The 13,577-nt window shown below is 36.2% G+C and overlaps 2 protein-coding genes across 2 annotated transcripts; one reads left to right on the plus strand and one right to left on the minus strand.

The window, feature by feature from the left end:
- The first annotated feature begins 762 nt into the window (after positions 1 to 762).
- LOC125264700 (lymphocyte antigen 75-like) lies at positions 763 to 6,926 on the plus strand. The gene is made up of 2 exons (XM_048184294.1): positions 763 to 2,374; positions 6,384 to 6,926. The coding sequence occupies exon 1, from the start codon at positions 1,602 to 1,604 to the stop codon at positions 2,364 to 2,366; it is 765 nt and encodes a 254-aa protein (XP_048040251.1). The 5' UTR covers positions 763 to 1,601; the 3' UTR covers positions 2,367 to 2,374; positions 6,384 to 6,926.
- Positions 6,927 to 6,972: 46 nt separating this feature from the next.
- tspan3b (tetraspanin 3b) lies at positions 6,973 to 12,787 on the minus strand. Its single transcript, XM_048184295.1, has 7 exons — positions 12,453 to 12,787; positions 11,169 to 11,360; positions 11,007 to 11,081; positions 10,818 to 10,919; positions 10,573 to 10,725; positions 10,410 to 10,493; positions 6,973 to 8,286 (listed from the first exon to the last, which is right to left on the minus strand). Exons 1-7 carry the CDS (start codon positions 12,513 to 12,515, stop codon positions 8,194 to 8,196), a joined length of 762 nt encoding a protein of 253 aa, XP_048040252.1. The 5' UTR covers positions 12,516 to 12,787; the 3' UTR covers positions 6,973 to 8,193.
- Between the last annotated feature and the right edge of the window lie 790 nt (positions 12,788 to 13,577).

Here is a 13,577-nt window from a genome sequence, read left to right on the forward strand (position 1 = left end):
CGTAAGACCTTTGTTCGTCTTTGAAACACAAATGAAGATCTTTTTAATAAAATCTGAGAGCTTTCTTTCCCTCCATTGACACTCTATGCAACTACCATTTTCAAGCCTCAGAAAGGCAGTAAAGACATCATAGAAGTAATCCATGTGACTCCAGTGGTTTAACCTCAATTTTACGAAGATAACAAAGCACTCACATATTGCTTCATAAAATTGAGGTTAAACCACTGGAGTCACATGGATTACTTCTATGATGTCTTTACTGCCTTTCTGAGGCTTGAAAGTAGTTGTGAAGGCTGTCAAGGGAAGGACAGAAAGCTCTCAGATTTCATGAAAAAGATCCTCATTTGTGTCAAAAAGTGGTGACGTACTTTGCAGAGCGACGCGAAAACTCCAGACAGGTTTAGTTTGTATTGGTTTGTAGCGTTGATCAGCGGTTTGCAGAAGCAGCAATGGCATCGAGCGATTTTTGCAGGTTGTGCAAAAAAAAAAAAAGAAAGTGAGTGGTATTTACACCCAGTCGAGCGATTTGTTTGCTAAACTAAAGAAGTCATTCAGCATCGTGGAGAGGTTAAAAGGAATTGGATTGACGGTCGTGCTTGCCGTCGCTTCTCTATCGTCATCGTGTTATACCCGCCAATAGCGAGCAAGGTGGATAAGCCAGTCTGTGATTGGTTCCCGCAAAAGTGTAACAGAAGCAGTAGAAATGAATGTACGGGTTTCCAGACTGAGTTGCCGGGCGAAATCAAATTGCCGGCAGATCAGGCTGGGTTTACCCAGTCTACTACATTGGCACAATCATTGAATGAATGCAAAACTTTTGCCATAACTATATATAAATTATATAATAAAATATATAATTTTTCTTTGATTTCTTTTTTTTTTTCATCACCAGGTCCCTTTAGTGCCTCCGTAGGGCTCTGATTGTTTAAAGGAATTTGAAAATGGAAGGGGATTTTTGTTTGTTTTTGTTTTCCTTCTCTTTATATAAAAAACACTTAAAGTGACCCACTCTGACTCTTACCTGTTTTTTTTTTCTAGCAGCCTACAGTGTGAAATGTAACCTCAGCACTGGTAGTCAAGATTTGGTAATCTGGAAAAGTGTGTATCTGAATCAGAGTGATCCAATCCTATTTTGTTTTGAAAAACCAGCACAAGATGGATTTCCTGATCCTGGATAGCAAAACATGGGATTTCCAAAAACTGGGTACAGATGGCTTATAGTGTATTTTTTATTAAAAGTGTCATTTTAATGACAACTTGAAATAATTTATTTACATGATTTTAACAATCACATGCCATTGTGTGCATATCCTATCTTTTAAAATATGGATTCTCATTATTGCCAAAACTGCTGTTACAGTATATTTTGTGCATAACCCATGTATGATACCAAAGTTTTGGTCAGTTTCTGTTTTTCTTCCTTCCTTCCTTCCTTCCTTTGTTTATATTTCAGTAGAACTAATGTATTAAATGATTAGTCATTTGTCAGTCTAGTCAGTCTTTGTTCTGTGTTTGTGACATTTGACCAAGTGAATATTTGCATACATTGCTGACTAACAAATTGGAAATTAGCATTTATATATATTTACTGAGTCTGCCTTATGACTGTATTTACTCACTGGCTTTCCACAGAAGAGATGAAGATTTTATGGGTTGCTTTTTTCCTCTCAGCTCATTGTGAGCTGACTTTGATCAGGAAACACATTTTTAATAGTAATGTTGTGTCTTGGAGCGAGGCTCAGAAGTTTTGTCGTGAGAATTATGTCGACCTTTCCACTATAGACAGCCAAGAGGAACTAAACAGGTTCAATAACGATGCATATGGTCAGAGGAGCACAGAGAGCTGGGTTGGTCTGAGGAAGCCCTCTGCTAACGGCAAATGGGTCTGGAGTGATGGAAGCGAAGAAACTTTTCAAAAGTGGAAAAGTGGTCAACCAAGTAGTCCAGACACTGAGTTTTGTGGCAAGATTGAAACTGGTGAATTGAAGGACTTCACTTGTGATCAAAAGTTGCCTTTTTTCTGTTACAAGTGGGTGCCTGAACTGATTCTGGTAAGGGAGAACAAGACCTGGGAGGAAGCGTTTGAATACTGCAAGACTAAACACACTGGCTTAGCCTGTCTGCCAACCAGTTTACACCTCTTACAAGCCCAAAACAAGACTGCAGTCACTCAAACCCCCAGTGTGTGGACAGGTTTGCGCTTCCTGTCGGGTTCCTGGTTCTGGGTGAGTGGGGAATCTCTGGGAAATTTGGTCCAGCTGCCAGAATGCCCTGCCAATGCTCTTTACTGTGGATCTCGAAACCTGCAAGCTAAAAGTTGGGAGAACAGAAACTGTACAGAGAAACTTAACTTTTTATGTTACTAAAGAGAAAGGTAAGAACCAAAGCATACATTTGTGTTTCAATCAATATATTGCTCATATTAATGAAGACACATTTTTCATTGTCTATGTTTAATCTATGTTGTAAATAAAATTAACGTATATTTGAAGACACACACATTCATGCATTTGGCACATTTAAAGTTAACATTAATATATATTCATATAATTAGACTTGTAATGGTTTACCGGTATGACTATAGGCTACGGTTATCATATCGTGCACATTTGCTTATCTACTGTTAAAAAAAATCAGACGGAGAATCTCACCTGGGCATAAGCAACTTCTTTCCACTTGACTGCTTAGACTTTCAACTTGCTCCACACACGTAGAGTGAAGAAAATGTCAGAGACAGAGGCTGTTATCTCTAATCTCTATCCACCGTCGAAAAATAAGTTAAAATTTGCAGTATGAGAATACTCTGGATATAGAAAAAATGGAATTTACAGTAGGCAGTATGAATAAATTGAAAGTAGAGCTGTACAATAAATCAAATCGCGACATGGTCTGTGAATATTAAAGCGCAAAAAGACTGCTTTATAAATATAGAATCCGCTTGTTCTGCGTGTCTCTGTGTAAATGAGCAGGATGTTTCATCTATAAAGTATGCGTTTTCAGCGCCTATAGGACATGTCATGAACACATGAACATCACAAGAGCTGCTATGAGAGAATGCTGAATGAGCATTTCATAATTTTATTTGAGAAAAACCATTGTCAAATACACTCTGAAACTCAAAGGTCTTCACTTCAACCCGTCAAAATAAAGTTTTCAAGTTTGTTATAAAAAAGCATTTATTCAACCAAAAAACCTGTTTGCATTAAAGGGTTAGTTCACCCAAAAATGTAAATTCTGTCATTTATTACTTACCCTCATGCTGTTCCACACCCGTAAGACCTTCGTTAATCTTCGGAACACAAATTAAGATATTTTAGTTGAAATCCGATGGCTCCGTGAGGCCTTCATAGGGAGCAATGGACACTTCCTCTCTCAAGATCCATTAATGTACTAAAAACATTTAAATCAGTTCATGTGAGTACAGTGGTTCAATATTAAAGGTCCCGTTCTTTGTGATCCCATGTTTCAAACTTTAGTTAGTGTGTAATGTTGTTGTTAGAGTATAAATAAAATCTGTAAAATTTTAAAGCTCAAAGTTCAATGCCAAGCGAGATATTTTATTTAACAGAAGTCGCCTACATCGAACGGCCAGTTTGGACTACATCCCTCTACTTCCTTCTTTAATGACGTCACTAAAACAGTTTTTTGACTAACCTCCGCCCACAGGAATACACAAGAGTTGCGTTTGTAGAGTGTGTTTGTCGCCATGTCGTCGAAACGCTGTTATTTTCATCCCGCAGTCCAATCACCGGGTCTGATTCTGGCTCAAATTGATAGGGTAAAATTAAAGACATGTTTACAATAACACTGAGCGCGTGCATCTCCACGTTATGGTAAGAGGCGTGACCTTTCCGGGCAAGGAGCGCTCAGAGCTGTCGAATAACAACACAGGAACCGCTGGCACAATCAGAACTCGTTACGTATTTCTGAAGGAGGGACTTCATAGAACAAGGAAGTCATCAGCCCGTTTTTATGACAGCCGAAACGGCTCAGCGGTATACAGATACAGATGATACGGCAATTGTGCTCTAGAGTATATTTTTAAGAAATCCATTATTTCTTCCCTAAAATTTTGCAATAACAGCCGATTTTGTAAGGTATGATTGTCACCATAGATGTTCCCCAAAATTAAGACATTATTTTCATTTTCTACAACCAAAATCAACCACCTTCCACCAGAGTGAGCTTTACTTTTTAGAATTTTCCCTTTATAATTGCCTTTCAAAACTGCAACCCCTGCGGATTTATTACTCCCATATGCCAACCAAATATCACTACCCCACTGATTTTTCCAAAAAATAAAGTCAGACGTTACTGCATGAATTTCCTGTAAAAAATAAAAGTCAGCCTTAAATCTTTTAAGAAATAAAAAAATTGCCTTTCTCTTTAACAAATCACGAATGGCCTTAACATTGAACGAATATAAACATAGAGACATACTATCTTAATAAGCTACTAAGACAAGTGCTTTCTGTTCACCCAAGAACAACCTTTACATTAATAACTTAAATAATCGCGTGTCGTATAACACCAAAAATACAACGATCTTCAACTGGAGGTAAAAGAAATAAAAATTAAATAACACAAAAATACCAGCCCTACATCATCATATTCAGCATATAAACAAATGCTCAGCATATATAAGGCCCAAGTTATATCAACTCAAAAATAAATGTGTAATGTTGCATTTACTTTGAAACTTTCTAGAAAAGATATAAAGGATATTTCCTTCAAGAAACATGAAACCTCATCACCAATTTGGCTATCCACGGATTTCTTTGCCGTCGATTATAGCTTTAGCACCAACAAAAAATGCTTTTTCCCCTTGTTTGCGCGCAGCATCAATTTGAGGCCAAAGTCTGTTGCGAGTGTCTTTGTCTTTCGTTGTTAGATCCTCTGCAAACCTTAACTTTCTGGAATGAAGATATTCTGATCCCTTCGAATTTTTCCATAGAAGCTCCTTGGTTGATCTCGCTGTAAATCTCAGGATGACCGGTCGAACTTTCTCTGCAGTTTTCCTCCCGACTCGATGTACAATGTCAATGTGATGAAGAAAGTTGCAGCATCCGGTACCACAGCGCGGCATATGTCAATCGCTCGTTGTTTGACATTCTCTCCTTCTTGTTCTGTCAGACCATAAAGCCTTAGATTCCATCTTCTTTGGTATCTTTCAGCCTCATTTACCCTTTCTTCCAGCTCTAATATTCTCTTCTGGTGTTCTTCGTTCACTTCCTTAACAGTTACAACGTCTTTCTTAACATCCTGCATCTCTTTGAAGAGAAAATCGGTAGCCTCCTTTAAAGAGTTTATGCATTCTCTGTTTTGTTTGATCTCTTGGTGTAGGGATTCAGTGTTTTGATTCATTTTCTCCGCCAGTATTTGTACGATGTTATTTTGATTTTCAGCGTGATCACCAGAACGATCTTTCCTTGAACCAGATTTTCCCTTTTCTGTATTTTTCCCTCGTTTCCTTTCGGCCATTACAGCAAACCACTCACGGGGAAAAGTTTCCAGCTAGGCTATCTCTCAACTGCGCAGCTTTCGGTCGTTGGTATAACCTTTCTAAATACTTATTTCTAAAGGTTGAAGACTGTTAATTTACACATTTGCATCTCCATTATTCAATGCTATACGCTGTACACAGGTTAAAAAGTCTGTAAAGTTGTGTGTGAAAAACGAGAATAAACTCTAACAACAAAATACTCTGTCTGTATCGGACGCCATCTTGGCCAGCCCCAAATAACGACTTATTTGATGGCCGATTTCAAAACACTGCTTCAGGAAGATTCGGAGCACAAATGAATCAGTGTATCGAATCATGATTCAGATTGCGTGTCAAACTGCCAACGGCTGAAATCACGTGACTTTGGCGCTCCGAACAGCAGATTCGACATGCTGATTCATTTATGTTCCGTTTTTAAATCGGGTTTTTTTCTTTTTTGGCGCTCCAAAAATATTCTCGTCGCTTTATAATATTAATATTGAACCACTGTACTCACATGAACCGATTTAAATATGTTTTTAGTACCTTTATGGATCTTGAGAGAGGAAATGTCATTGCTCCCTATGCAGGCCTCACGGAGCCATCGGATTTCAACTAAAATTTCTTAATTTGTGTTCCGAAGATTAACGAAGGTTCTACGGGTGTGAAACGACATGAGGGTAAGTAATAAATGACAGAATTTTCATTTTTGGGCGATCTAACCCTTTAATTTAACAGTCATTTTAACTGATGATAATAATAATAATAATAGATTGTTTAATATCAATTCATGATATTTTCTGAGATGGTTATCATACTGTGAAAATGCCATACCATTACAAATATAATGCAGTAGAATATACTGAAATAATGTAGTATTTTCTGTTTTTTTTTTCTTCAGAGGCGATGAGAAGAGCACCAGATAAAATGATGACATTATAAATTATGAAATAAAGTAGCCCTTTATTTTAATTAAAAACAACGTGAATTAGCACAACATAATGTCTAAAATTTATGTAGAATTAATACTTATGCTCCTGTATTTGCATTCTGTATGTCTCATATATGCTATATGTTTAAGTTGTTTAAATTGGGGGGGAAAACACCTGAAGATACATCACTTTGAAACATACATTTGTTTTCAAACTATACTTTTAGTGAGTTTGTATTTGTCATATTTGCTGTACTTTTAGAAGCTATGCTTTTCAGTCTGAGTATATACTAGTTCAGTATAAAGCAAAGAAAATTTGAAAATCAGTTGTTTTGAAAAATATACTCAATAATAAACAGAAGCACTGAAAACCTTTTTTTTTTAGTCATGCGCAAAAGATTTCCAGACAGCCTGAGTTTTTGTCAATTGGCTTTTAGAGGAACCTTGTGCAATAGATGAAAATCACATTTTAGACAGCATGCTTAAATGTTTTTTTCCGAGTTTTATTTTAATTTCAATAAGCAATAAAATGTATTAAAAAAAACAATCACTTAATAGATCATTTTAAGTTCAGTGATTTATTTAATTGACCCAGATCCACATACATTACAGTACTTTGAAATACACATTGTTATACTGCATTATGCTGGGAAAATGAAAAGCATGTATTTGTCAAATATTGTAAAAATGTGTCATGTGCTGATGACCCATGAGTATCTTCATGCCAGTGAACATTGTGAGCACTGAATGAGCATTAATGTCAGTGAACATTTATGAGTTTTTGACCCTTTTGTTTTTGACCCTTTGTAAGAGGGACACTATGTCACTCTTACAAAGAACAAGGATGCTTGAAAAGATCATTTGAAAGGTTATCTTCACACACTACAAAACAGTCATGTACGTTTTGTATACATAATCATTATTTTTTTTAGAGATAATATACTCTAAGTTACATCACTGTTCACTATTCAGTGATGTAAACTCAGGTTTTAGCCAAGCAAATAATTGTTTCCTGTTCCCAGGCATTCCACAAAAGTTAAAAAAAAAAAAAAAAAAAATTGTGAATTTTCAAAAGCTCAATTCTATATTACAAATGCAATCATTGTTTTGTTCAACTTTACACTTTTTATGTTTTACTGCCAAATACTTGACTGCAAGTGTAATTTGCACTTTATGTTATGCGACCTTGTTTTTAATTGCAAGTTTAATGCTGCTGCCTGATGCTTTAGTTTGTATCATGATATTTCTCTAAAGGTAAATGTGAACACTGAATGAGAGGAAAGAAGAGTTGCCTGAAAATAATTCAAATGAACACAACTATATAACAATCTTTCTTCTTCATTATAACTACAAGGGATTACTTCTACAACACATACTGTAAATAATGTAGGAAAAAAACTGAACTATGTCAACCAGTGACTTCAGTCTAGAGCTTCTTTGGCCTAAACAAACATTGTAATAAAACATAATATCACATTACCATGACACATGGAATCAATTAGTGTAAAATGTTTACAATATAATAACTGAATGATGACTTTCTTCTCATCAGACTCTAGTGCTGTAAATAAAGGAACAATCCAATACTTCTTAATTTTAGGAACATTATCTTCACAATCAAACCAGCTCAAAGCTTTTTTTCCCCCCCCTTTTTTCTTTTTTTGTCAAACAAAAGGTATTGATTTAATACTAGTGTAGAAAAGTGGTAGCCTGATTTAGTTTAAATGTGTACAGTACACTGGCTGGGAGGACCAGCCATTCCCATGATGCCATGCAGTACTCAGGCATCTATACCCGTGCTGACAAGCAGTTCATAGGCAGGGTCATGACCTCTGCGACAAAGGACCACACATGCACACAGCAGCCCAAGCATCTGCAGAGAACAGGAAACTGTGGTCAAGACATACATTTACATTGAGGGCGATGACAAAAGATTATGAGAACGTAATATTATAAAGCGATGATGAGAATACTTTTTGTGTGCCAAAAGTAATAAAATAGCGACTTTATTCCACAATATCTAGTGATGGGTGATTTCAAAACACTGCTTCATGAAGCTTCGAAGCTTTATGAATCTTTTGTTTCGAATTAGTGGTTCAGAGTGCCAAAATCCCATGATTTCACTAAACGAGGCTTTGTTACGTCATAAGTGTTTTGAAACTTCAATAGTTCATGTGACTTTGGCAGTTTGACACACGCTCCAAACCACTGAAGCTTCGAAGCTTCATGAAGTAGTGTTTTGAAATCGCCCATCACTAGATATTGTTGAATAAAGTCGCTATTTTGTTATTTTTGGTGCACAAAAAGTATTCTCGTCCCTTTATAATATTAAGGTTGAACCACTGTAGTCACATGAACTGTTTTAAATATGTTTTTAGTAGCTTTCTGGGCATTGAAAAAGGGAGTGTTATTGCTGGCGATGCAGGCCTCACTGAGCCATCGGATTTGATCAAAAATATCTTAATTTGTGTTCTGAAGATGAACGAAAGTCTTACGGGTGTGGAACGACATGAGGCTGAGTAATTAATGACAGAATTTCCATTTTTGGGTGAACTAACACTTTAATTAAAGGGTACATAAATGTTCAACCATGTTTTGATTAAAGAACTAATAAAAAGAAAATAGCTGCAATGAACTCTAAATAAACATGTTAGTTCACCCAAAAATGATGAACAAATTATGTCATTAATTACTCAGCCTCATGCGTTCCACACCTGTAAGACCTTCGTTCATCTTCGGAACACAAATTAAGATATTTCTGATAAAACCCGATGGCTCAGTGAGGCCTGCATCGCCAGCAATAACACTCCCTTTTTCAATGCCCAGAAAGCTACTAAAATCATATTTAAAACAGTTCATGTGACTACAGTGGTTCAACCTTAATATTATAAAGCGACGAGAATACTTCTTGTGCGCCAAAAATAACAAAATAGCGACTTTATTCCACAATATTTAGTGATGGGCGATTTCAAAACACTGCTTCATGAAGCTTCAATGCTTTATGAATCTTTTGTTTTGATTCAGTGGTTTGAACGCATCAAACTGCCAAAGTCACCTGAACTATTGAAGTTTCAAAACACTTATGACGTAACGAAGCCTCGTCAAAGGCCTCGTTTACTGAAATCATGTGATTTTGGCGCTCTGAACCACTGATTCGAAACAAATGATTCGTAAAGCTTCGAAGCTTCATGAACCATAATTTTGAAATCACCCATCTCTAGATATTGTGCAATAAAGTCGCTATTTTGTTATTTTTGGCGCACAAAAAGTATTCTTGTCGCTTTATAATATTAAGGTTGAAACACTGTAGTACTGTTTTAAATATGTTTTTAGTAGCTTTCTGGGAATTGAAAAAGGGAGTGTTATTGCTGGCGATGCAGGCCTCACTGAGCCATCGGGTTTTATCAGAAATATCTTAATTTGTGTTACAAAGATGAACGGCCTTACGGGTGTGGAAACGACATGAGGCTGAGTAATAAACGACATAATTTTAGGTATTTTTGGGTTAACTAACCCTTTAAATGGAAAAGCGTTTAGAAGTGAAAAATTCAACTTGGATATTCGCTGGTCCGACGGTCAAATGGATCCGTCAAATATAGCCGGGGCTATACGATTTCAAATGTATAAGGTAAGCGGCTCTGTTATTATCTCCGTTATGATTTGCGTTACTTTCATGTCTAGTATCACACTGCAAACTCAATCTCATATCTCTCATACTAACACAAATGGCGCCATCTAGCGTCTCAGTTATAGATTGTTTTGAAAATGACCTCAGAGGAAGTCTTGTTGCTAATGCTAGGCCGATTGTTTTGTACATAGTATTTATGTCTTGGCTTAATACAATACTCAGGTAAGATTATAAAATAATTTGAAATCAATCTTTCATGTCCATGTAATAATTAGGTTACTTTGAAGATGTTTCCATTATTTAACACTCCTTGTCCTTACTGCTAAAGTGTGTGACAACTGCACTGGACCTCAACTGCATTACATTACCTGTATGGCAGCGAATGTTAATGCAGCCAGTATGACGTACAGCATAATGTCCTTAAGTTTCTTTACTACAAGAACTTCACAGCCCTGTAACAAGAGGTTCAGTTATACTAAATAAGTCATTTAATAGTTTAAGACTTTAGGAGAATGTGTGTGAGGGTGTTACCTCTGGGTAAAGGTCTCCTGGTCGCATTAACGTCCCAGTGCAATTACTGACGGTGGGTTTGCAGCAGCTCACTGGAACGCTATTGTTTTTGGACTCAATAAACCAGTGAGTGTTCATCCAATCAGAGTAGTTATGAATGCCACAACAGTGGAGCTAAAAGTGAAAGATTGTAAGAAGAGATGTTTAGAGAGAATTAGGGGGGAAAAATTATGAAAAAAGAGAGACAAAGGAACTGATGGTGTTACTTGTCTCTGCACATAGTCAATGGCCCTGCTGGGAGCATCTGTGTTGGTGCCTTTATATTCATTATATACTTTCTGAATAGAGTGATTCACCACAGCCTCAACCTTTTGGAGAAGAAGAAATATGTTCAGTGTATTAACAATGACACCTTCAAACTACCTACATGTAAATTTCATTTTAATATTTCCAACCTTGGCTCTGTAAATATACCCTAGCACCACTACAACCACCTCTGTGGCAAAGACCAGTAGCAGCACTGCTGAGAACTGCAGAAATATCAGACAAGAGCAATCATGAAAGATTCCAAATAAAAAGCTACTGTATATGTGAAAGTGAGCGGTGTCAGAGTTTACCGTGACCAGGCCACAGCGGCTTTCTCGAATGGTGGCACAGCAGCCAATGAAGCCAATGACAAAAAGAAGCGTGCCCACAGCAATTATCACCATGGCAGGGATGAAAGTGTAGATATCCTCGAAAAAATGATCATAATCATCATATGTGATAAAAACATAGGCCCCAATGTAGCACAGTATACCTGCGGCAGCCTGGGAAGAGTGCAACAGAAATATTGTTAGTGGTTCTGAAATTGCAGACAATATAAAAACCTGTTTTGAGAGAGTAAAACGTCTTCCTTTTGTAATTTTTGTTTTGGGATTGTCATTTTAATTGCATAATATCAAATCAGGCATCATTTTACGCTGTTATCTCTCCAACAAGTGTTGTTTTTTAGCCTAATTTAGTGGCAATATTACAAACAACCTGCATTGTTTATGTCTGTCTGAATGTATCAGTTGCCTCTAAGCCTGTGAGGGTCCCACTAAAATGTGGATGAGGGCTAGTTTTTAAAATACTGTTGTATTTTACTGATGTTCATAACCATTTAAAAGTTTTATTAAAATGGAGTTTTATTAAAATTATGTCACAATTACTATTACGCAGTTACTATAATAGCCTATATAGTTTTTAAGATGCGTATTGACAAACTAATTTTACTGTTATTAATCACAATCCACCATATTTATATATTATATATAATAAATAGCATAATATTATACCAATTATATAGGCTTAAATATGGGTGTCACAATCATATAGCCTTCCAGTTTCATTATTAGACTCGATTAAGATAAAAATTTAATTGACAGTGGTGATGACTGATAATATCTCAAAGATGTTTGAGGAAAAGAAAAGCTTTACACGTTTCAGAATTGATAAACAAAACCTAAAAATTGTTACAATTATCCCTGCTACATAAATCCCTACACAACGATATTGTATAGTATTGATTTTCCTTGCAATTGCAAACATTAAGACATTACAGATATTATGAATCTTTTTTAGCTGATCTTATATTAGGCTATTTGATATATGGATCTTATTTTATGGATAGATTGAATCTACAAACATGACACACAGAGGACAAAACAGAAAGCTATTTAAATTCACCGGGTGCAATTTAGCGCTTGGATTCATTTAATGGCGCTTTGAGTCAAAAATCATAATAGATTTCTTTAAAAGCCTGTCTATTATAGATTGTAAACAACAGCTTATTCGCTGTAGGTCGTGTATCCCTGCAGAGCCATAGTGCCCACTAACCACTGCATTCAAGCTATTATAGGCTACTGTAGGCAACTTACCCAAAATATCAGGTTTAGGAAGACTAAAACCGTCTTCGAAGAAATAACACCACATTGTCCCATGATCACGCTGAGGCTAGAGTAAATATTTTAATCCAGGGAGAGAAATTTACGTTAATAGCAGATGCATATCGTGCGATTGTCAAGCTCCGCTAGTCAACAGAGCATCCAACTGGACAGCGGCAGTCACGTGTCCCACTGACCTCAATAAAGCGATTTGTTCGCTGTTTGTTGTCTGAAGGCAGACAGACGCTGTAATACACAGTCCAAAGTCGTATTTTGGACATCATTAACTGTCCTATTGGCATTAAGAAACTGCGCCAGCGTGTGTTCCTGAAAACTATAAAAAAAATGTATGAATTGAACAGCGAGTCTAAACGCCCCCTAAGGAAAATAGGCTATATGGGAAGTCTTTGCACACCCATCTCAACAATTTGTTGTGGTAGTAGAGGTATGAAAGTGATGTACTAGTCTTTAGTCATAGAAAATGACATATTTTTAGGTCACATCTGATTCATATGCTATAGTTATCAGTATCAATGGCAAAATGATGTGTAGGCCAATTCTTTGAAGACAATAGATGGACAAAATATATTTTAAAAAGTTTCATCTTCTTGTTATACAAAATTAATCCAGGCTTCTTGCACAGTATTTACAACCATTACTGCTACTCAATTCAAAAGTCAAATAGCCTACCAGTTCAAAATTAAAATAAGCCTACAATGTAAATTTCAGTTCTTCATTGTTGTTAATGTATGAGATTTGTACTACATTTCTTTGGTTATCTGGTCATGTTTTTTTTTTTAAAAAGAAGAAGGAAAGAGTATAATGTTATGATGTAAAGTATTATATTGAATAAATGGAGAACATGTCATTTGTATTTGTCTAAAGATGATGAGCTTGTGTAATAAATTTATATCAGAGAAGATGGTCAACTGATTTTCACACTGACAGAAACACAGACTAAAAAGGCAAGTATTATAGATATATAGTACCAGTTAAGTATTTGGTAATTCAGGTATCACCCTTTGCACATGTTTGTATAAGCATTAGATTCAGCTCTCAGGGCAAGAAAAATATTATATAACAATGTGTCAGTTTTCACCTTGCCTTATTCTTATGTGT

Source organism: Megalobrama amblycephala, linkage group LG3, assembly GCF_018812025.1.
Source record: "Megalobrama amblycephala isolate DHTTF-2021 linkage group LG3, ASM1881202v1, whole genome shotgun sequence".
Taxonomy (NCBI): domain Eukaryota; kingdom Metazoa; phylum Chordata; class Actinopteri; order Cypriniformes; family Xenocyprididae; genus Megalobrama; species Megalobrama amblycephala.